Genomic DNA, 25,120 nt, shown 5'->3' with positions numbered 1-25,120 from the left:
CGATTGTGGATGACAGTCAGTCGTAGACGTTTCTACGCTATCCATGGTAGAGTGTACATAAGATTCGGCCTGGCCGAACTTACGGCCATATATACTTGTTCAATTTGGCATAGGGCCTTTTTTTCGGCACAAAGACAATCTCTACTGATTTTGGTTCAGATTTAGATATAGCTTCCACATATATTTATAACCGATCTGATTATAAATGAAAGATCTAGAAAGATCTTTACGCTCATATGGCTCCAGAGACCAAATATTTCTCCGTGTTTCCTAAAATTTTGCACATGGAGTAGAATTAACATTATAAATATGCGCACCGAATTTGATTGAAACCGTTTTGAGATTTATGTATAGCTGTCATATATATCTTTTCTTCCGATATGCACTTATATGGTCGCTGAGGCCAAAAATTTCACTCCGTTTTATTTGAGCTTCTGCACAGAAAGTAGAATTAACATTCTTGCTTTGAATGGCAAATTTGGTGAAAATCGGTTTAGATTTAGATATATATCTTTCGTCCGATTTAGACTCATATGACCACGGAGGCCGAAGTTTCATGCTGAAAAATTTTTGATATTTTGCACAGAGAATGCAATTAAAATTTTATCAGTTTGTGCCCAATTTAGTCAAAAGCGGTCAGGCAAAGCCCTCATATATATGTTCTTCCGATTTGGGCAAATCTGGCAAAATACTCATATTTCACTTGTAAAATCGCAACTAATAGGTCAAAAACCGTAAAAATTATTCAAATTTACCTATACTCCAATTTGTGTGTATCGGCCGATAAATCATAAATGCAGATTTTCGAAATTTTATGCAGTGGCTTTAAATTTAGATATTTCCAATATATTTTTACTAACATTGTGCTCCGTCCCTATCATTGACCGATGTAAATTTTGAGTTCAGAAATTTTGTAAAAGTCTAAAACATTTTGTCCAAATCGGTTCATATTTAAATATTTGTATATGGGACTATAAACCTTTATATAGCTCCCAACAAATTTGAAGGAGTTAAGATATATCAAAAATGTTGGTATACGCAATGGTGAGGGGTATAATATAGTCGGTCCCTTCCGACTGTAGACTTACTTTTTTTTAATAATCACACATTTTTAATGGAAGTCGTTCGTTTACTAAACATTTTTTTTTTTCGAGAAATACGGAAGATGCAAGGTTTTGCTGGTAAAACTTGTAAGAGGTAACACACATGTATGAGTTATTTATAGTCAGAAACAAGTCATGTAAATGAGTTAATGGTAAACTGATTAAATCGGACGTTTTTAATATTGTTTTACTGAATACTTTTACTGAAACTGTACGCAAATAAACTCACTGTTTTTTTGTAATTCTCCTTAATGTAATTCAAATTGCATTCATAGGCTTCAAATTTATTTTTATCGCGCTTATAACAATCATTTGATCCTATAAATTTGAAACTATTGATAATTATTTTTTGAACATTTGTTTAAATCACATTCAAAATGTATATTAGGGCTGTTTTCTTTTAGCACTGGATACCCTAAGACGTGAATGACTAAAAGAATAAAGAGTACTAGTTTATCTTGGACATCTCCAAAAATATGCAACACTGTCATCAGATGTTTAAAAACAATCACAGAAAATAACTGAAAACTTGCATTTTTAATGTATACAATGTTCAAATAGTAATAAATATTTACTGCTGCGATTATGTATGACTCAGTACCACTTCTAATTTCATGTTTTTCGATAAATTAGTCACAGTAAATTGCTATTGTGGATCGAAGAAGCGTCACTTTATCAAAATACATCTGGCAACATCGGCGCGACTTGCACTGACGAGATGTTCTGGATAGAACACCAGTGCAACGATGTTCTGGATAGCCCATACATCCAGTACTAAAAGAAAACAGCCTATTCTTATTTTTCCTTGCACACAAAATAATTTACATAACGAAAGAATCTGAGAATATCACTTTTTTTTTTGGTTAGTTTAAGGTGTATTTACTACAAAACTGCGACACTTAGCACTTAGAATTATTGCTAATGTTTGAATTGAGCTTTTAAAAATGTTGAAACCTTTATTTTGGTAGCAAAGGTTAGATGAAAACTTAGTTTTGACCATATTTTAATAGAAAATAAAAATGGCTTAAAACTGCTAAAAATTAATATTTTGCCAGTTAATCGACGTTAAAAAAATGTATGTTATGTAAATCGCCAGAGTGATTGTGCGTAAACCTTTAAAAGTTTTGTTTGGGCGTGTGTGAGAGTAAGCATGTATAAAATATCTCTCATGTGCACATCTCTAACTCATGATATATGGGGTTCTATGGGGCGTATGAGGTACAGACATGAAGATTTCTATAAACCATACGCCACGGTGACCAATAGTTGGAGATTTAAAAACAAATGAATAAGGTAGAAAGTCAGGCTGTGCCGACTACATTGTAGAGGTGTGCACGTGAGTAATAGTTTGCTCACGCTCACACACACTCACGACTGAAAAATCATATTCACGCACACTCACGCACGATATTTTTTGGTAGGACTCACGCTCACGCACACTCGCGAAAAGAAAATTTGTACTCACGCACACTCACGCACGAAAACGTCGTGACTCACGAAAAATACCGTGACTCACGAAAAATATCGTGACTCACGAATAATTTTATGATTAATTTACCTTACCGAAATGTATGAAAACATGAGCATTATTAAAATCGAGTGTTATTAAACTCTTAACATCCCAGGTGTCACTAAAATTGTAATTGAATTTAACTCGTAAGCGTTTTATGTTGGTGAGCAGGAATATTTTCGTGAGTGTAATTCGTTACTCACGCACACTCACGAAGATATTATTTTCGTGACTCACGCTCACGCACGACATTTTGGTTTCTCAATCACGCACACTCACGCTGTTGTCATGAGCGTGACTCACGCACAAATCACGAAAATTTTCGTGAGTCACGACAATTTCGTGTCACGTGCACACCTCTAGTATATGGCCGCTAACTACCGTATCAAAATTGGTCCATGTCGGTCTATTGTTAGGTTAGGTTTAAGTGGCAGCCCGATTAAGTTTCAGACTCACTTAGACTATTCATTGTTATGTATAGCCGATCCCCAATTACACAAAAATTGGTCCATACCGGTTCATAATCATGGTTGCCACTCGAACCAAAAATAATCTACCAACATTTTATTTTTATAGAAAATTTTGTCAAATGTTTATTTATAGAAAATTTTGTCAAAATTTTATTTCAATAGAAAATTTTGTTAAAATTGTATTTCTAAAGAAAATTTTGTTAAAATTTAATTTTGTCAAAATTTTATTTCTACAGTAAATTTTCTAAAAGTTTTGAAATTCTGAGTCGATCTAAGCATGTCCGTCCGTCCGTCTGTTGAAAACACGCAAACTTCCGAACGAAAGAAGCTATCGACTTCAAACTTGGCACAAGTAGTTGTTATTGATGTAGGTCATATGGTATTGCAAATGGGCCATATCGGTCCACTTTTACGTATAGCCCCCATATAAACGGACACCAAGATTTGGCTTGCGGATCTTCTAAGAGAAGCAAACTTCATCCGATCCGGTTGAAATTTGGTACGTGGTGTTAGTATATGGTCTCTAACAACCATGCAAGAATTGGTCCATATCGGTCCATAATTATATATAGCCCCCCATATAAACCGATCCCCAGATTTGGTTTGCGGATCCTCTAAGAGAAGCAAATTTTATCCGATCTGGCTGAAATTTGGTACATGGTATAGGTATATAGTCTCTAACAACCATGCAAGAATTGGTCCATATCGGCCCATAATTATATATAGCGCCCATAAAAACCTATCCCCAGATTTGTCCTCCGGAGCCTCTTGAAGGAGCAAAATTCATCTGATCTGGTTGAAATTTGGTACGTGGTGTTATATGGTCTCTTACAACTATTGAAAAATTGGTCCATATCGGTCCATAAATATATATAGCCCCATATAAACCGTTCCCCAGATTTGATCTCCGGAGCCTTTTGGAGAAGCAAAATTCATCCGATCCGGTTGAAATTTGCCACGTGGAGTTAGTATATGGCCGCTAATAACCACCAGTCTATAGTTATATATATATATATATATATATATATATATATATATATATATATATATATATATATATATATATATATATATATATATATATATATATATATATATATATATATATATATATATATATATATATATATATATATATATATATATATATATATATATATATATATATATATATATATATATATATATATATATAGTTTATACGCAATCCATGGTGGAGGGTACATGAGCTTCAACCTGAGCTTATATACTTGTTATACCCACCACCATAAAATGGTGACGGGGGTATAATAAGTTTGTCATTCCGTTTGTAACACATCGAAATATCGATTTCCGACTATATAAAGTATATATATTCTTGATCAGGGAGAAATTCTAAGACGATATAAGCATGTCCGTCTGTCCGTCTGTCTGTCTGTCTGTCTGTCTGTCTGTTGTAATCACGCTACAGCCTTCAATAATGGCGTTATCGTCCCCAAATTTGGCACAGATTAGTTTTTTGTTTGCAGGCAGGTCAAGTTCGAAGATGGGCTATATCGGTCCAAGTTTTGATATAGTCCCCATATAAACCGACCTCCCGATTTGGGGTCTTGGGCGTATAAAAACCGTAGTTTTTATCGGATTTGCCTGAAATTGGAAATCCAGAGGTATTTTGGGACCATAAAGAGGTGTGTCGAAAATGGTACGTATCGGTCCATGTTTTGGTATAGCCCCCATATAGACCGATCTCCCGATTTTGTTTCTTAGGCGTCTAGAAACAGTATTTTCTATCCGATTTGTCTGAAATTGAAAATCTAGAGGTATTTTAGGACCATAAGGAGGTGTGTCGAAAATGGTCCGTATCGGTTCATGTTTTGATATAGCCCCCATATAGACCGATCTCCCGATTTTGCCTCTTGGGCGTCTAGAAACTATATTTACCATCCGATTTGCCTGAAATTGGAAATCTAGAGGTATTGTGGGACCATAAAGAGGTGTGTCGAAAATGGTCCGTATCGGTCCATGTTTTGGTATATCCCCCATATAGACCGATCTCCCGATTTTGCTTCTTAGGCGTCTAGAAACAGTATTTTCTATCCGATTTGTCTGAAATTGAAAATCTAGAGGTATTTTAGGACCATAAGGAGGTGTGTCGAAAATGGTCCGCATCGGTTCATGTTTTGGTATAGCCCCCATATAGACCGATCTCCCGATTTTGCTTCTTAGGCGTCTAGAAACAGTATTTTCTATCCGATTTGTTTAAAATTGAAAATCTAGAAGTATTTTAGGACCATAAAGAGGTGTGTTGAAAATGGAAATAGAAATAGAAAATAGAAACTATATTTACCATCCGATTTGCCTGGAATTGGAAATCTAAAAGTATTTTCTATCCGATTTGTATGAAATTGAAAATCTAGAGGTATAAAGAGGTGAGTCGAAAATGGTTCGTATCGGTCCATGTTTTGATATAGCCCCCATATAAACCAACCTCCCGATTTGGAGTCTTGGGCCTATAAAAACCGTAGTTTTTATCCAATTTGCCTGAAATTGGAAATATATAGGTATTTGAGGACCATGAAAAGGTGTGCCGAAAATGGTGCCCATCGGTCCATGTTTTGATATAGCCCCCATATAGACCGATATCCCGATTTTGCTTCTAGGGTTTCTAGAAACTATATTTACAATACGATTTGCCTGAAATTGGAAATCTTGAGGTATTTGAGGACCATAAAAAAGTGTGCCGAAAATGGTGCTCATCGGTCCATTTTTTGGTATAGCCCCCATATAGACCGATCTCCCGATTTTGCTTCTTGGGCTTCTAGCAACTATATTTACCATCCGCTTTGCCTGCAATTCTTGAGCTTCTATAAACTGTATTTATTACCCGATTTGCCTGAAATTCGAAATCTAGAGGTATTTTTAGACCACAAATAAGTGTGCCGAAATTGAGGTATATCGGTCCATTTTTTGGTATAACCCCCATATAGACTGATCTCTCGATTTCTACTTCTTGGGCGTCTAGAGACTATGTTTTCTAGCCGATTTGTTTGAAATTCTGGAGGTATGTTTTGGTATAGCCCCCATATACACCGATCTCCCGGCTTTATTTCTTGGGCTTCTAGAATCCGTAGTTTTTATCCGGTTTGCTGGAAATTAGTAATCTATAATGAAATTTTAGACAAACGAAATGTCCTTTTCTTATAAAGTATTTTCGTTTATTCAACTCTAAAATTCTCTAAAATAGCAGGCGCACTGATCATGAAAATTGCTTCAAACTGAAAGTAAAATTTCCAGATTTTACTCATCGTATTTAAATAATGGCGGAAAAAATCTACAGATTTAAAATTTCAAATCAAGGCGTAATTTAATCATATATACGATATGTTTATAATTTCTCTAAAACTCAAACAAAATTGGTTCTCATAAATCTAGAATCTTATCTGGTCTTTAAAGTTTGTCTTCGGGAGCTGACTGCCTTCGGAGAATATTTGTAATCACCCCCCTACAATTCTATATATTATTAAGTAACCCACTACGACGAAGAGTTTTCAAAGTAAACTATCATATTTGATTCATGGTGGTGGGTATTTAAAATTCGGCCCGGCCGAATTTACTGCTGTATATACTTGTTTTTTATTTAATATATCCCCCTATGGACTTACTTACAATTTAGAAGACGGTGTTAGGAGGTTTTAAGATACCTTGCCATTGGCAAGCGTTACCGCAACCCAAGTAATTCGATTGTGGATGGCAGTGTTCAGAAGAAGTTTCAACGCAATCCATGGTGGAGGGTACATAAGCTTCGGCCGTATACTTGTTGAATATTGTTACTTCTGCTGGTTACTGTTTGGAAAATGTCGAGATTCTCGTGAATTCGTCGTGAATTGTCGTGAATGGTGCGTGAGCGCGAGTGAGTGAGCGTGCGTGAGTCCTGGTTTTCATTTCGTGAATGTGCTTGAGTGGGATTGGCAACCACACATATCGTGCGTTAATAAACGTTTTGCTTCGTGAATGTGCGTGAAATTTCAGTCACGCGCACACCTTTACTCCGGAGCCTTTTGGAGGCGCAAAATTCATCCGATTCGGTTGAAATTTGGTACATTGTGCTAGTATATGGCCGCTAACAATCATGCCAAACTTGGAACATATCGGTCAATAATTATATATAGCGTCCTGATAAACCAATCCGCAATCAAACAAAAATAGGTCCATACGGTTCATAATTGTATATAGCCCCCGTATAAAGCGACCTCATGCTACAATTCCTTCTCTTTAATTACCGTGCAAAAGTTCATATTGGTATATTCCACGTATGGAATAACTTAGAATTTAGTAGACGATGTTAAGAAGTTTTAAGATATCTTGTAATCGATAAGTATTGCCACAACCCAAGTAATTCGATTGTGGATGACAGTCTTTTGTAGAAGTTTCTATGCAATCCATGGGAGATGGCACATAAGATTCAGCCTGGCCGAATTTATGGCCGTATATACTTGTTTTGTTGTTTTTTTTTTTCTAACGCATTGCATACTACGTTTGCGCACAATCAAAGCGTTCAGAGTCTCCTTCTATATTTTGCTGGTAATGGTGATGCTAATAATTTCATCGCTGAAAATTGCAGTCAAATTCGTCAAATATATGGGAAGTTATACCACTATCAGTGAAAATGTTAAAAACATGCATTCGGTTACGGTCGCCAGAGTATATGTGGGATCTGTATTAATATTTGATCCGATTTATTCCGATTTCAATAGCGTTCGTCCTTGTGCATAAAAAAAAGACACAACCAGTACCAAAATTGATCACAATCGTTTAATAAATGCGACCGGAATCCTACGAAAAACAAATGCATGAACGGACTAACAACAAGGGCTAGATCGACTCAGGAGATTATTCTGAGTTGATCGGTATATATTTTATGGGATCTAAAGTCAATATTTCTGGTAGGCACATTTTTTGTCAGAGCACAGTTTTTTTACCTTGACCCTTAGGTTACGTTAGGTTAGGTGGTAGCCTGATGTATCAGGCTCACTTAGACTATTCAGTCCATTGTGATACCACATTGGTGAACTTCTTTCTTATCACTGAGTGCTGCCCGATACCATGTTAAGCTCAATGACAAGGGACCTCCTTTTTATAGCCGAGTCCGAACGGCGTTCCACATTGCAGTGAAACCACTTACAGAAGCTTTTAAACCCTCAGAAATGTCACCAGCATTACTGAGGTGGGATAATCCACCGCTGAAAAACTTTTTGGAGTTCGGTCGAAGCAGCAATCGAACCCACGACTTTGTATATGCAAGGCGGGCATGCTAACCACTGCACCACGATGTCTCCCTTGACCCTTATGTGGTTTAGGGCGGGGCTGTGAAGTCGGAGTCGTAAAAATTTTGCTGGAGTCGGAATCGTAAAAATTTTGCTCGACTCCGGCTAAACCAACATTTTAAAAACATTTCATATTTGTACTCTTCACCACTACTGTGCTACCCTGTAGTGTAATAAGTTTGTGCATTTGTTTGTAACGCCAAGAAGGATCAGCCTGAGACCTATCATTTAGTATAACTATCGCCTTAGAATTAAATTCTGAGTCGATTTGGCGATGTCCGTCCATCTGTCTGTCTGCAGATGTATTTTTGTATGCAAAGTATTTCGCAGTTTAAGTCCGATCATCCTGAAATTTGGCTATGGTCTTTCTTCGTCCGTCTGTCTGTCTGTGGATACCATATATTTTTGTATGCAAAGTACATTTCGCAGTTTAAGGTCGATCATCCATCCTCAAATTTGCCATAGTGTCTTTCTTCGGGTCAAAGACAATCATCAACGATTTTATATATATCCTCTATATATTTCTTCTTCTGGTTTATGCAAATATGGCCAAATTTTACACATACTTCTGTAATGATTTCACACTTTCCTCAGAACGGTTGAGATTTAGATAAGTCTCCGACTTGTGTAAATGTCACCCGATTTGGCCAGATAATATCTCACAACCCACAAGTGACCACATGTCTTGGCGAGATGTAGCCAATATGCTTTATGTAGCTCTCAATAAATATGAAGGGGTTGATATGTTATAAAAAATGTTGACCTACATAATGCTGAAAGGTATAATATAGTCGGCCCTGCCCAAGTTTAAGCGTTCCTCACTTGTTTATAAATACATACGCTGAAGATCGTTGGCATCTTCTCATATTGTGCCTGGGCATCTATATATACTTATGTCATAATTTACTTTATTGAACATAGGAGTCAGTTTTAATTTTCGATAAAATTGTAACTTCACCTTTGCAATTTAATATTAAAAAAAATGTTTTTTACTTATGAATCTCTTTAATTGCAGTATTACTACGCGCCTTAAATGCGGATATAGCTGCTAATGGCCATGAATTGGGAACATTACCCATGGAACCAGATTATGCTGACACCGTATACAATGAGCTTGAGTTGGCTAGTAAATACGATATAATGCATAAACTTGAACAGGATATACAACAGGAACAGGATATTGCAAGTAAATCTGCGATTCTATTAAAATTGCTGGAGGTTAGTATTACCATTTCGATTTGTTTGGGCTAATGCAAAATAAACAGAAATTAATTACAATCGTATAAGCAGGATCCAACAGTTGACACATTACCCATAGTTTATGTTGAAGATGAACCTCAGATTGTGGATAATAATGACAATAGTTTGGAATTTGAATCAAATACAAATGGAATGTCAAAACGGTCACGTTACTACAGGCGTTATCCATGGAAGCGACACAACAGAAATCGCAGGTGAGTCTCATAGATAGCTTTGCTATATGTTGCTATAGAAATGGATATCCATTGTAGTTGCATCCGTTTTGAGACTCAGAAGAAATGGCAAAGTAGAACTGGTAGAGCGAGACTGGTCCAATAAGTACTTATAATGCAAAGGTGTTGTACATGTTATTAATAGTCGTTTAGTAAAGGGTGATTTTTAAGTGCTACAGATTTTTTAAGAAAACATAAATTCAAAAAATGCATGAAATTCTTATTTAAATCGTCTGTACGCTCCATATAAATTAATGTTTGAAAATTATGTTATGCGAATGTTGTCAAAACCGCTTAGTGCAATTTTGGTATATTGTTTCCAACATTTCGGCCGGTTTCGTGAGTTACTGTCGATTTAAATAAGAATTTCATGCATTTTTTGAGTTTATGTTTCTAAAAAAAATCTGTAGCTCTTAAAAATCACCCTTTACTAAATGGTTTAATGGCTTCAGATTACTGGCGGATCTGGAAAACGTTAACTTATGCAGTCTGCTAATGGTTGGTTCAACGAAGAAAAATAATCGAGAAGGTTCAGCGGTTAAAACTAGAAGTGTCCATATGTAATAGGTACTTTTAGTTAATGTGGTATCACAATGGACTGAATAGTCTAGGTGAGCCTGAATCTTAATCGGGCTGCCACTTTAACCTAATCTAACCTAGGCGGCTAGGTGCTCTGAAACTTGATGCATGAAGAATAATGCGATAACAATTCATAATCTCGTATTGGTATACCACTGATTGAAAATGTGATATATATCTGGAAAATGTCGCATTTTTATCCTTTCGACTTATACGCCTGGGGCATTTTGCAGAGTAAGATGGACACTAAAAAATGGTTAGATAACGTTGAATAGGATGACAATAAATTTTGAATCGAATTGATGTCCTCTTAGACCACTATAACTTCTTCTGATTCATCGAGGTAATTTTCTCCAATTCTTCTTTGTGAGGTGGTGTCGTTTAAAGCCGGTCAGAACTTCACTTTATCCGTCTTCATTAAAGTTGTATAAAACATGCAACCGGAGGGCCCGATAAAGGCGAGTATGTCTCGTAAGCTACATTTCTGCAGATCGTTGAGAGCCTGAAAGAAAAAGAATCCCAGGATATGTTTGGACATTGTAAAACGGTTCGTCTTAAAAAATGTCGGGGAGAGGGTGTACCCTTCCCACCAATTTTTTTTTAAATGTTCTGTATTCAAGTAGTTGGATAATCTTCCATATTTCTTTTTTCTATTTTCTTTAACCTCTCCCTACCTTCGCTCCACTCCGACCTGATATCGGACTATCACGCTATATTACTTTCACAAACTACTCAATGGTCCCTATGAATTCTATCGAAGTAAATCGACAAAGCTTATTTCACTTTTCCCCTTCCCCAACCAGATATCAAAAAATTTAAATAATTTAAAAATCATGTATTAATTTAATCACCTCATCCCACGTTCCCTGTAAATTTCAAGTAAATCGCAGAAATTTAAATTTCGCTCTATTGTTTTAAAGGGACGTGACTTTCCCCGATACAATATCGACAAATACCGAAATGATTAGCACCCTTTACTTCCCTGAAAATTCTTGAAACTTTCCTTCAAGTGTGCGGCAAGGAAGGTTGCCTTCCCCCACTGACTTTGTAAATTTCAAGAAAACTTAAGAATTTTTGTTTTGTTTTTAGTTTTAGAGGAAGTTCGACCAACGTCCCAGAAAATATCAAGCAAATTAAAAGCCCAAATTTCAAACAGCAGGGCATGGGGCGGCCCCCCTTCCCACCAAATATCACAAAATAAGGTATCAAATATTAATATCGTAACATCTACAAAGTCCTCTGTACATTTCAAGTAACTTGGTAAAGTTTAATTGTTTCTCTGTATGTACTTAAGAGAAGAGGATGTCTCCCTATGCCATTTTATTTTTAACCGACCAAATATGAAAAAATCAGGAACCTGATATAAATTTCATAACCTCACCCATTTTTTCCATAAAATTTCAGTCGGGGGAGTTAAGTTTTGTTTTCACTGTACTTTAAAAAAATTCGGGCAAATGGGAGGTCCCCTCCGCGACCAAATATCGAAAAATAATGTAGCGGATATTTTTCTAGATGCCAACCCCAACCTTCAATGAAAATTTCAAGCAAATCGCATATTACTCAATTATGTATGGAACAAAATTTCGGCCAAATGGGCGCCGCGACCTCGGTGGCACACCTTCATCCCATGGTCCAAATTTTCGATGACGCTGAGGCATAACGAAGGTTCTATGCCGTTAATGTGCCGAACTATCTCATCCTTTAGCTCTTGAATTGTTGCTGGCTTATCGACGTACACCTTTTCTTTCAAATAACCCCAAAGAAAAAAGTCCAAGGGTGTCAAATCACATGATCTTGGCGGCCAATTGACATCGCCATTACGTGAGATAACACGGCCATTGAATTTGTTGCGCAAAAGAGCCATTGTTTCGTTAGATGTGTGGCAAGTGGCACCGTCCTGCTGAAACCACATATCGTCCACATCCATATCTTCCAATTCGGGCCATAAAAAGTTCGTTATCATCTCACGATAACGAACACCATTCACAGTAACTGCCTGACCGGCCTCATTTTGGAATAAATACGGCCCAATGATGCCGCCAGCCCATAAACCGCACCAAACAGTCACTCTTTGTGGGTACATTGGTTTTTCGACAATCACTCTTGGATTCTCATTCGCCCAAATGCGGAAATTCTGTTTATTGACGAATCCACTGAGGTGAAAAGGTGCCTCCTCACTGAAGATGATTTTCTTCGAAAATTGATCATCCGCTGTTGCCATTTCTTGGAACCATTTAACACGTTGTTGAATTGTGTATCTCTCCATGGTTCAAATTGAGTAAGTCTGAAATAGAGAAATGTCAAATAAAATTCGGAAAAAACTTGGCGTTTAGAATTACTGTTTCCCATCCAATAAATCGGAAAAACCAAAAGTAGTAAAAAATTTTACCACATTAACATTGCTAAAATGTTGTAAAATGATGCACCCTCTACGTTGGCTGCCAATTTCATGTAAATTTAAGTTCTTTACTAAAAAGAAGTCTGTGCAAAAATCATAAAATTATGTACCGAGTTCCCTTTTACGGACAACCCTCTACTTTCAATTTAAGAAAAAAAAAAAAAAACGGACAAAAGGGAATCCTCTCCCCACTTTCGCTCCACTCCAAATCGGGGGATCGGTTTATATGGGGGCTATATATAATTATGGACCGATGTTTTTGCATGTTTGTTAGAGATCATATGCTGACACCATGTACCAAATTTCAGCCGGATCGGATGAAAGTTGCTTCTCTTAGAGTCCCCGCAAGCCAAATTTGGGGGTCCGTTTATATGATGTCTATACGTAAAAGTGGATCGATATGGCCCATTTGCAATAACATCCGCCCTACACCAATAACAACTAATTGTGTCAAGTTTCAAGTCGATAGCTTGTTTCGTTGGCAAGTTAGCGTGATTTCAACAGACGGACTGACTGACGGACGGATATGCTCAGATCGACTCAGAATTTTACCACGACCCAGAATAACATTTAAATGAAATTATCTTCAAAAAGTAAATGTCATGGACCAATCTACCGTTTCAAATAAAGAACCGATGAGATTTTGCAAATTTTATGCGTTTTTTTTTTTTAAAGTTATCAAGCTCTTAACAAATCACCCTTTATATACTTTATGGGGTCTAAGAGCAATATTTCGATGTGTTACAAATGGAATGACAAAGTTAATATACCCCCATCCAATGGTGGAGGGTATAAAAACAAATTAAATATTATAACGTTTTACTTTTTTCCACTATATATCAGCCACTCTGTATAGTAGAGTGGCAAAATACCACCGAGCGGAAGGTCGCCATTTAACATATATCATATGTCATAATTCAAACTGACATTACAAAGACAAGAAATCTTTATACTAACGACAATCGTTTGTTCAGTATACCACCTCCTCGCCTGGTTGCCATTAGACCGAAATATTTCTAATATATATTTTTAGGATAAGTACATATAGGACCACTCTCGTACCACTATTCATTTGCTTGACAATGAATAGTTCAGAAGTATCTTCATTGAATCGTCGCCGAACAAGTGATTTGATATGCGTCTGTTACAGGGATTGATTTTATCTATCTTTGAAAGAAAACCGCGCATGTTAGCCATTGCATAAAAATTATCTCTCCCCCCTTTATAGTCACTCATCAATATATTTTCCTTACAAACACATTCTATTAACAAAAAGTATTCACAATTCTCATTCTAGCACCTATGAGCCTGAGTTACGTTATGCTTGCACACCCACAAAAGAGGATGTCTTCAAATTGCTGTTGAATCTACATGAAGATCGTAATGGCAAAAATGGCAAAACTATAAACTTTTGTAATCGCAAACGTCCCGCCAAGGCTATTTTCACCAATATAAGATTTTTGGGTTAAATCGTTTGGGGTCACAGTGAGGCTGGATAGATGAACTGAGAGAATAATGAAATCGAAAAGATTGAATTCTAAACAAATCAATTATTATTAAAAAAGCCAAAACAATTTAAGACAAATATACAAAATCAAATAAAAGATAAACAAAATATATGGAAGAAAAAAAATAATTTAAAAATAAAATTCAAATTCATCATTAATGAAAATTGATTGTAAAAACCAAAATAAATATGAAGAGATTTTTAGTAGAAAGGCATTATAAACCAAAATTTGTTTTTTGAAAATATTTAAAATAATCTAAAAGAAGCCCTTACAGCAGCTAAGACAAAATCTATAGACGTTTTGGAATTAAATAAATTAAATAAAAAATAAAGCAAGCATATATCATTGTTTGTATTTATATATGTATGTATATGTGAATGTAATATGCACCATTTATGTAAATTTTTCTTCAACATACCAACCCATACACACACGCATCCCAATATTTGTCACTTAAAAAACAATTCTCTCAATATGTAAATAAAATTATTTTAATAATAACTGGCACATAATTATATATATACACGTATTCATATACAAATAATAAAGAATCCACATATAATACAGTTATGTGTATATCAAGTAAATACAATACGGATATTTATTTTAAAATAAGTGAGGTAAGCCAAAAGTCAGAATAAAATTGGGGGTATATAAGGTTCCCATTCCATTTGTAATACATTGAAATATCGATTTCCGATGACATCAAGTATAAATATATTCTTGAGCAGGGAGAATTATAAGACGATTTAACGATGTTCGCTACTCTGTCTGTCTATTGTAATCAAATTACAGCGTTCAATAATGGAACTATGGATTCGTGTTCAAGCATGTCATGTTCATATAAACCGATTGGAATTTTAAAACCCAGTTTTTCTAAAATTAGAAATCTAGAGGTATTTAAGGTCCGCAAATATGAATACCGAATATGATGTGTATCGGCTCATGTTGTAGTCAGTATTACCGTTAGCCACTTTAGTGGCATTTTTTCCACGTTTATAGCCACCATAGAGTGGTGACGGGGGTATAATAAGTTTGTCATTCCGTTTGTAACCCAGCAAAAACTCCTATTACCAGGTATGAGTACAAGTATGCCTGCGCCAAATTGGTAACAACTTCCTCGTACATATATCAGTAGTAATACTTTTACACGGGCATGACATTGGAGGAAAGTACTTCCGTGCAAGCATACCACCAGTCGAAAAATAAGTACTTCTTCGCATACATACCAGCTCTCCAAAAATAATATCTTCACCATAAAGATTCCCAAAAAGTGCGAACTCACCCCTGTCGTTTTGTAATCCAACACACTAACATATACCACGCTCCACAACATGGATATATTCAATGATGTTATTTTGTAATATAAATTATGAACTATACAGCTTTAGAAAACAAAGGTATATTTTATTAGCAATTTTTTTTCTGAAATGTAATTTGGCATTACTTATCGCTACTATTAACGGTGCCCACTGTAGAGCCGAACCCGGACCTCAAGATATGATTTTGATTACCGGTATTAATAGAAAGAATCACTTTTTGCCTACACAGGTAAGTTATTATTTTTAAATCCCAGGTAATACTGCAAGTAGTAACTTTTTGATTACCGGTATTACTGAAAGAATCACTAGTGCTTACCAAGTTTTTGCTGGGAACACATCGAAATATCGATTTCCGACTATATAAAGTATATATATTCTTGATCAGGGAGAAATTCTAAAACAAACCATGTCCGTCTGTCTGTCTGGTTCTCTGTCTGTCTGTTGTAATCACGCTACCGTCTTCAATAATGAAGCAATCGTGCTGAAATTTTGCACAAACTCGTCTTTTGTCTGCAGGCGGGTCAATTTCGAAGATGGGCTATATCGGTCCTGGTTTTGATATAGTCCCCATATAAACCGAACTCCCGGTTTGGGATCCTGGGCTTATAGAAATTGTACTAACTAACTAATCAATTTGCCTGAAATTTGAAATCTAGAGGTATTTGATGACTATAAAAATGTGTGCCAAAAATGGTGAGTATCGGTCCATGTTTTGGTATAGCCCCCATATAGGCCGATCTCCCGATTTTACTTCTTGGGCATATAGAAACCGTAGGTTTTATCCTATTTGCCTGAAATTGGAAATCTAGAGGTATTTTCGGACCATAAAGAGGTGTGCCGAAAATGGTGAGTATTGGTCCATGATTTGGGAGCCACCGTGGTGCAATGGTTAGCATGCCCGCCTTGCATACACAAGGTCATGGGTTCGATTCCTGCTTCGACCGAACACCAAAATAATTTTTCAGTGGTGGATTATCCCACCTCGGTAATGCTGGTGACATTTCTGAGGGTTTCAAAGCTTCTCTAAGTGGCTTCACTGTAATGTGGAACGCCGTTCGGACTCGGCTATAAAAAGGAGGTCCCTTGTCATTGAGCTTAACATGGAATTGGGCAGCACTCAGTGATAAGAGAGAAGTTCACCAATGTGGTATCACAATGGACTGAATAGTCTAGGTGAGCCTGATACATCAGGCTGCTACCTAACCTAACCTATGTTTTGGTCCCCATATAGACCGATCTGCCGATTTTATTTCTTTAGCTCCTAGAATCCGCAGTTTTTATTCAATTTATCTGAAATTGGAAATCTAGAGGTATTTTAGAACCATAAAGAGGTGTGCCGGAAATGGTGAGCATCGGTCCATGTTTTAATATGGTCTCCATATAAATCGACCTCCCGATTTGGGGTTTTGGGCTTATAGAAACCGTAGTTTTTATCCAATTTGCCTGAAATTGGAAATCTAGAGGTATATTCGGACCATAAAGGGGTGTGTCAAAAATGGTGAGTATCGGTCCATGTTTTGGTATAGCCCCCGTATAGACCGATTTCCCGATTTTACTTCTTGGGCTTCTAGAATCAGCAGTTTTATTCAATTTATCTGAAATTGGAAATCTAGAGGTATTTTCGGGCCATAAAGAGATGTGCCGAAAACGGTGAGTATCGGTCCTTATTTTAGTATAGCCCCCATAAGAACGATCTCCGATATAACTCCTTGGATTTCTCGAAATCGTAGTTTTTATTCGATTTGTATTTTAGGTTTACACAAACGTGTATCGGATTAAGTTTTTATCAGTCCATTTGGAAATGCCTTGAGGGTATAGAAGGCGCACTGATTATTGCTTGAAACTCAATGTAAAGTTTCCAGAGTTTACTTCTCGGGTGAAAATCGACAGATGTTAATGATTCCTCTCAAACAAAAATGGTTCTTATAAATCCAGAATCTGAATAGTCCTCATATGATGATGAAATCTTTAAATTTATCTTCGTGTCCTCAAGTCCTCAAGCCCTCCTGAAATTTCATAGGAAACCCTAATATTTGGTTCATGGTGGTGGGTATTTAAGATTCGGCCCGGCCGAACTTACTGCTGTATATACTTGTTCAGTATAATCCAAAATAGACTGATTTGATTTATTTGGTATTTTTTGGCAATTTTTATCGTTCCATGTTTAGACCAATATAGACCATGTGTAGATAAAAAACGATGTCCCAATTTGATTTTTTCGCCATCTACGCTTCACAATTTTTGTCCCATTTGCTTAAATTCACAATCTAGAGGTATGGTGGGTCCACAAATAAGTATGCCGAATATGGTATGTAAGATTGTTACTCCGGTATATTTATGGTGGGTAGTTAAGATTCGGCCCGGCCGAACTTACTGCTGTATATACTTGTTCAGTATAATCCAAAATAGACTGATTTGATTTATTTGGTATTTTTGGGCAATTTTTATCGTTCCATGTTTAGACCAATATAGACCATGTTTAGATAAAAAACGATGTCCCGATTTGATTTTTTTCGCCATCTACGCTTCACAATTTTTGTCCCATTTGCTTTAATTCACAATCTAGAGGTATGGTGGGTCCACAAATAAGTATGCCGAATATGGTATGTAAGATTGTTACTCCGGTATATCAGAAAGAATTATTCTGTGTCAAATTTAAATAAGGTCGGTTTACACTAGACATATATTTGGCAAAAATTAAAAAACAAGAATTCGATGTCACAGTCAAACCAACAAACATATTTAGCTCATATTTGGTGTATAACGTAACGATATCAGTATCCAGACGTTTCCAGTATCCCGGAAAAAAAAAGTTTGACAATCCATTTGTTCAAATATTTGCCAAGTGTGAACACACTCTTAGAATATTGCTCGTAAGAATTTTTGTGCCATCTACATTTATGTAATATGTTAAATTGACGTCTTCTCTCTTAATTTCCTTTCTCTACTCCAGAGCTTAAAGCTTCCTAAAAGCGTGGTATGTTGTTCAAATGCTCTGCAGTGGTTCGTGTATATGCTACTATCGATAAACTTACCGATAAACTTATAGGCTAGAAATATATTTGAATTCAATGAGCGTTCAATGTTGCTGCAATAACAATGAAATCGAAAGAATCTACCACATTTCGAATAAAAGAAATTTTTCGTATATGGTGTAACACATCAGATGTCAACCTTAGTTGTAAGCATTACTAAGTGGATTGAAAGCTTACTAAAGTTTATGAAGTTACATTCCATCTTATCGTCATTAAAAACTGGATGTAAATATAAAGCTTTCTGTTACATTGCCTGCGATAAAAACGACTGTTGTCGAAAGTTTTTAATGTACAGTATTTCTCAAAAGCTAATGGAGAAACTTCTGCGAGCAATAAAATCCATAGGAATTGTTTAGAAAAGTACAAGAGAATTCATTAAGTGGTTAGACGGGCTGTATCCTTATACAGCATTCAACGATAACAAATATTCTCATGAAATGTAGAACAAATTAATTTAAAATACGATTATGGTTAAGTTCGATTAGGTGGCAATGTTGACAAAATTTTCTATAGAAATAAAATTTTGACAAAATTTTGAAAAAATTTTCTATAGAAATAAAATTTTGATGAAATTTTTTATGGAAATAAAATTTTTATGAAATTTTTTATGGAAATAAAATTTTGACAAAATTTTCTATAGAAATAAAATTTTGACAAAATTTTCCATAGAAATAAAATTTTGAAAAAATTTTCTATAGAAATAAAATTTTGAAAAAATTTTCTATAGAAATAAACTGTTGACAAAAATTTCTATAGCAATAAAATTTTGAAAAAAAAATTTCTATAGAAATAAAATTTTGGTAGATAATTTTTGGCCAATGTGGACCAATGTTTGTGTGATTGGCCATCGGCTATATATATTTTTGTATGGTTGTTAGAGACCATATACTGACACCACGTATCAAATTTCAACTTGATCGGATGACCAATTTTTGCATGGCTGTTAGCGGCCATATACTAGCGCAATGTATCAAATTTCAACCGAATGGGATGAATTTTGCTACTCCAAGAGTTTCCGGAGGTCAAATCTGGTGATCGATTTTTATGGGGGCTATATATAATTATGAACCGATATGGACCAATTTTTGTTTGATTGTTAGAGACCATATACTTACACCACGTACCAAATTTCAACCGAATCGGATGAATTTTGCTCCTCCAAGGGGATCGGTTTATAAGGGGGCTTTATTTAGTTACGGACCGATATGGACCAATTTTTGCATGGTTTTAGAGACCGTATACTGACACCACGTACCAAATTTCAAGTTGATCGGATGAATTTTGCTCCTATAAGAGGCTCCGGAGGTCAAATCTGGGCATCGGTTTATATGGGGTCTATATATAATTATGGACCGATATTGACCAATTCCTGCATGGTTGTTAGAGACCATAACTAGCACCACATACCAAATTACAGCTGGATGGGATGAATTTTGTTCCTCCAAAAAGCTGGGCAAGCCAAATCTGGGATGTCGGTTTATAAGGGGGCTATATACGTAAAAGTGGTCCGATATGGCCCATTTGCAATACCACATCAATAACAACTACTTATGCCAAGTTTTAAGGCAATAGCTTGTTTCGTTCGGAAGTTAGCGTGATTTCAACAGACGGACGGACGGACAGACATGCTTAGATCGACTCAGAATTTCACCACGACCCAGAATATATATACTTTATGGGGTCTTAGAGCAATATTTCGATGTGTTACAAACGGAATGACAAAGTTAATGTACCCCCCCATCCTATGGTGGAGGGTATAAATACCCAGCAAAAAAAATTGGAAGTTCTTCCAAAGGCACAACTTTAAAAGCACTTCCAGAAGACTAACTCCCAGCGATGTTCTTTATTTTAACTACCCAGGAAGTTCTTTTAATTCATTTTTTTATAAATTGGTTTTTTCATACTTCTAATGGGAAATTTTTACTTTTTTGTTTCAAATACGTTAAAAACAGAGTAAGAATTCATAAAATGATAGAAATAATTTAAATTTTGTCGAAAAAAACCCTAAATCCAATCTGAAAAAATTGTGAATTTTTGAAAATATTTGAGGTCAAACGTTCCGACAAGCGTTAGAATCCATTAAAAATTATAAAAAATTATAAAAATTATTTATTTGACAAAATATCACAGAATTTTTTTAATATACATCCAAAACATTGAATTCGGATCACACCTAAAGAAGTGATGTAAATTCAGTGCAGCGGCTGTTGAAATGGAAGACTTCCGTCCTATGACAAGCCCATGTTAAATCCATCGCTTCTTCGTCAATTTTGCACCACTTCCGGATCCAAAAAGAACATTTTCATTACTTTTTTGGCGACGCTTTTTTTGCTGGGTAGTTTTATGCTCGACCGGAACTGGGATTTAACTACTGCATGTTATGAGGGTTTATCTTCTTCTTTGACCTCCCAAAAACACGCCGTAACCAATCCCACTAATAAATTAAAATTCCTATTCATGTGGAGTTCGAAAACAATTATACAAATATTTCAAATGATTATTATTCTTCAAAATATTCTGTGAAGGATATGGTTGACTTTGTTAAGTAAATGCTATGTTTTATTATTAAAATCTTTTTATACGGCTTTAAAAATGTGCCAAAATCATTTGACCACTTCAATTATTAAAGCTATGAGAAGGTAATTACTTTTATTCCTTTAACTCGATTTATTTTTTCTCCTACTGATATTTGCTTTAAATTCGTGTTAATGTTGGAAAAATGCCAAGTTATGGTTATTTTTCAATCGTCGACAGTTTCCTAAAGTGAAATCTAAGAATTTAAGAGAATTTATGGTTTATTTTCTGTCCTAAAAGACCATGAAAGCATTAAAGCCGGTAAAGGGATAGAATGTCATGACATATTGCTCGACCATAATACATTTTGGTTTTATGACCAACTATAAATTTTGCATCATTTCGAGGTAAAAATCCTACTTCACGATTGTTTTTAATGGCCTCTTCATAAGACAAGGCTTAGAGGAGTGATAGCCATAACATAACAAGGACAAATTTCTCTTCTATTCACAGTAATAATAGCAAACTACACATTGTTAAATGTAACAAAATTTGTAAGTTTTTAAAGATCACAGAAAAAAGTAGTTTTGTGACTGAGTTTGAAAATTCACAATTGTTAAAATAACAGATGAATTACAAATGGCTCGAACTTCTGCTGGATATAGGGTTGTCAGATGATGATTGCCGAAATCCGGGACATTGCATTATACATTACGGGATTTGCGGGGCAAGCAAAACCAGTCACATTTTACGAAAATAGTTGCCCATGGTTAGGTTAGGTTGTAGAGGGTGACATCAATGTCTTGTATTGATGCCCACTTAGACCAGTATAGGTCCATTGTGATCCCTCGATGTGATTTTTCAATCTTTCTTCTTCCATCTGCTCGTTCTCTTTGAAAGAAATCTCAGAATGACCAACCAGAGGCCATGATGAAGGCAAGTATGTTTCTTAATCTGCACTCCCGTAGATCAGTGAGAGTCTAAAAGAAAAAGGAACCCAGTATCTTGTTTCTTCTAAAGGATAAAGCTGGGCACTGACACAGGAAATGGTACGAGTCCTCCGTAACTTCCGGGTCCAGGCACCATCTACAGATATCATCGTCTTTAAGTCCTATTCTTACCATGTGTTTCCCAAGTGTGTTGTGTCCTGTTATGATACCAATCAATGGCCGTAATTTCTCTCTGTTCATCGACAACAAAATTTCACAGTTCCTACGTTTCTTTTCATCCCATATCAACTTGGTTTGCTCGCAACCATCCGAAGAGACCCAGCGTCTTCGCCATTGCTCATCATATTTAACCTCTATCCTGTAATGATAAGAAGATAATGGAGGAAAAACGTCCGCTAGGACGTTGTTCGTTCCACGAGCACCCTCCGTAGCCAGCACATCCGCTTCCTCATTTCCTATTATCCCATAGTGCCCAGGTACCCAGCACAGAGTTATATTATGCTGTTCAGTGAGAACCTTGAGTTCTCGACGACAGCGGCTGACTACCCTAGACCTTATGTCAGCACTGCACAATGCCTTTGTAGCTGCTTGACTGTAGATGAAGAAACTGATATCGCTTCTGTATAACGGCCTCATCAACAGCGACTCAGCAGCCTTCGTGATCGCATAAATCTCAGCCTGAAAAATACTGCAATCACTATCCAGCGTGTAAGACTCCCTTATTCCGAGTTCACTACAATAAATTCCACTGCCCGTTCCTTCCTCCATCTCTGATCCGTCCTTATACATGTTCAGGGTTCCGAAGGGTATCCTCCTGTCTTCCCACTCTTCCATACTTGGTATAATGTACGTCGGTTTGTGATGATAAACATGCTCCGTGGCCATATGGTCCGTCTCTCTATACTGCCCGGCCAGAATTCCAGTATGCCTGCAGTCTGTCCTCTCCAGCGTGTTCAAGCTCCTAAGTCTCAGAAGTGTCAGTTCAGCCGTTTTCCTTACGTGTAAATCGAGTGGGATTAATCCCATCAGTACCTCCAGAGCGGCAGTGGCTGTAGTCCTCATGGCACCACAGGTCTTACATCCGCGGTATAAATCCAGCCAAAAAGAGAAGGCCTCATTCCTTATCTCTGCCCGACCAATTTTTGACACGAGTATAGTGCCGCATATGCCCTCTTAATGCGATCGGCAGTATTCTCCATCCAGTTCAGCTTGGAGTCCAAAATAACTCCTAGGTACCTTGCTGATTTCGAGAGCGTCAACTTTATGCCCTGGAGTTCAGGGGACTTGTACCCCATAACCTTTCTCCTCCTGGTGAACAGTACCAACTCCGTCTTACCAGGGTTCACCCCTAAACCGCATCCTAGAGTCCATTCCGAGAGATACTGCAAAGACTCACTCAGCACTTCCGAAATAGAATCGAGGAATTTCCCCGATACCATTATGACAATGTCATCCGCGTATGCCTCTACCTTGACACCCTTACTTGTCAGTCCAAGCAATACCTCGCTCTCCACCAATAGGCACAGCAAAGGTGATATAATCCCTCCCTGTGGCAATCCTCTAGTGGTCCTAGCCCTCCTTGTGGAGCTCGCTAGCTCGACCACCATGTCCCTTCTTAGCAACATCAACTCGATCCACTTTATAACGAATTTCTCAACACTATACCTCTCTAGTGCATGTACCACCTTATCAATTTTCGTATAATTAAAAGCACCCTCAATGTCCAGAAACGCTGCCAATGTATAGTCGCCATATGTCATGGATCTCTCTATGTGATGCACCACTGAGTTCAGGGCAGATTCTACAGATCTGCCCTTAATATAGGCATGTTGACAGATTGATAGTTTCCTGTCTAACTGGTTCCTTATATGATCATCCAGTATCCTCTCCATTGTCTTTAGCAAGAAGGATGATAAGCTTATTGGTATAAAGTCCTTCGCCGTTCCATGTGCTAGTTGCCCATATTTGCCCATATTTTATCACTTGTTAAATTTGCCTAAACGCCATGGCGTAGTCGTCATTGTCTGCAGTCTTTGAAATTCCTAAATATGTTGGAACACGTGAATCTTTCGGTCACGATGGCTGCGACTGTCAAACGTAAACATTTTTCGGAAAATTTGTTTTTTAAAAGCGGAAATCTAAACTCATATTTAATGGCATATTATTTTCGGTTTTTGACAAACAAACTTAAGCTCTGAGGTGCCAATTGCTGCTTTTTTTGCAGTCCCTTTCGATACTAGGAATTTTGGTATCGCCACGGACATGGTTTTTGGGATGTTGGCAGGGAGTACAGACTTGTAATTTTTAAAAATAAATTTCCAGGAAAAAACGTGAATTTGAAATAAAATTAGATGTGTGCGTGTATTTATATACATTTACTGCCTAAGTGATAGCTGATGATTCGAAAGACAATAATTTGATATATTTCTCATAGTGATGAGATTGAATGAAATGGTACAAAATCTTACAGACAAATTGACATTTAAATGGTATGAAAATCCAAAACCAAAAATATTTTGGAAGCTATTTAATTTCAAATCGTTTTCATTTCCAAGAAATGGAAAAAATAAAACATATCCCTTGATTAATTGAAATTCTGGGAATTTTGGCAAATTTTGTGAAATATTTGGGACACTTCCTGGAGATGAAATTCCGGGACAATCCAGGAGAATCCCGGCCATCTGGCAAGCCTACCAGCATAGAGTATTGTGCCTTGAACATATTTTTATACCCTCCATCATATGATGGGGGTTTATTAACTTTGTCATTCCGTTTGTAACACATCGAAATATTGCTCTAAGACCCCATAAAGTATATATATTCTGGGTCGTGGTGAAATTCTGAGTCGATCTAAGCATGTCCGTCCGTCCGTCTGTTGAAATCACGCTAACTTCCGAACGAAACAAGCTATCGACTTGAAACTTGGCACAAGTAGTTGTTATCGATGTAGGTCGGA

At 36.5% G+C, this 25,120-nt stretch overlaps 1 protein-coding gene across 5 annotated transcripts in view; it reads left to right on the top strand.

The window, feature by feature from the left end:
• LOC142226555 (uncharacterized) overlaps positions 1–14,909 on the top strand; it is a 109,488-nt gene extending 94,579 nt beyond the window's left edge. For 2 of the 5 annotated variants that reach the window (XM_075296626.1, XM_075296625.1), the window contains exons 3-5: positions 9,402–9,604; positions 9,674–9,840; positions 14,112–14,909. In XM_075296626.1, coding sequence (XP_075152741.1) covers positions 9,402–9,604; positions 9,674–9,840; positions 14,112–14,304 — 563 coding nt within the window. In that variant the 3' untranslated portion in view covers positions 14,305–14,909. The remainder of the gene's footprint in view (positions 1–9,401; positions 9,605–9,673; positions 9,841–14,111) is intronic. The other 3 variants (XM_075296629.1, XM_075296627.1, XM_075296628.1) reach the window with 3 other exon arrangements.
• Positions 14,910–25,120: the final 10,211 nt, after the last annotated feature.

Source organism: Haematobia irritans, chromosome 2 (genome assembly GCF_050003625.1).
Source record: "Haematobia irritans isolate KBUSLIRL chromosome 2, ASM5000362v1, whole genome shotgun sequence".
Classification (NCBI taxonomy): Eukaryota; Metazoa; Arthropoda; class Insecta; order Diptera; family Muscidae; genus Haematobia; species Haematobia irritans.
Note: the sequence above shows the minus strand (reverse complement) of the source record. Positions and strands in the feature narration are given on the sequence as shown.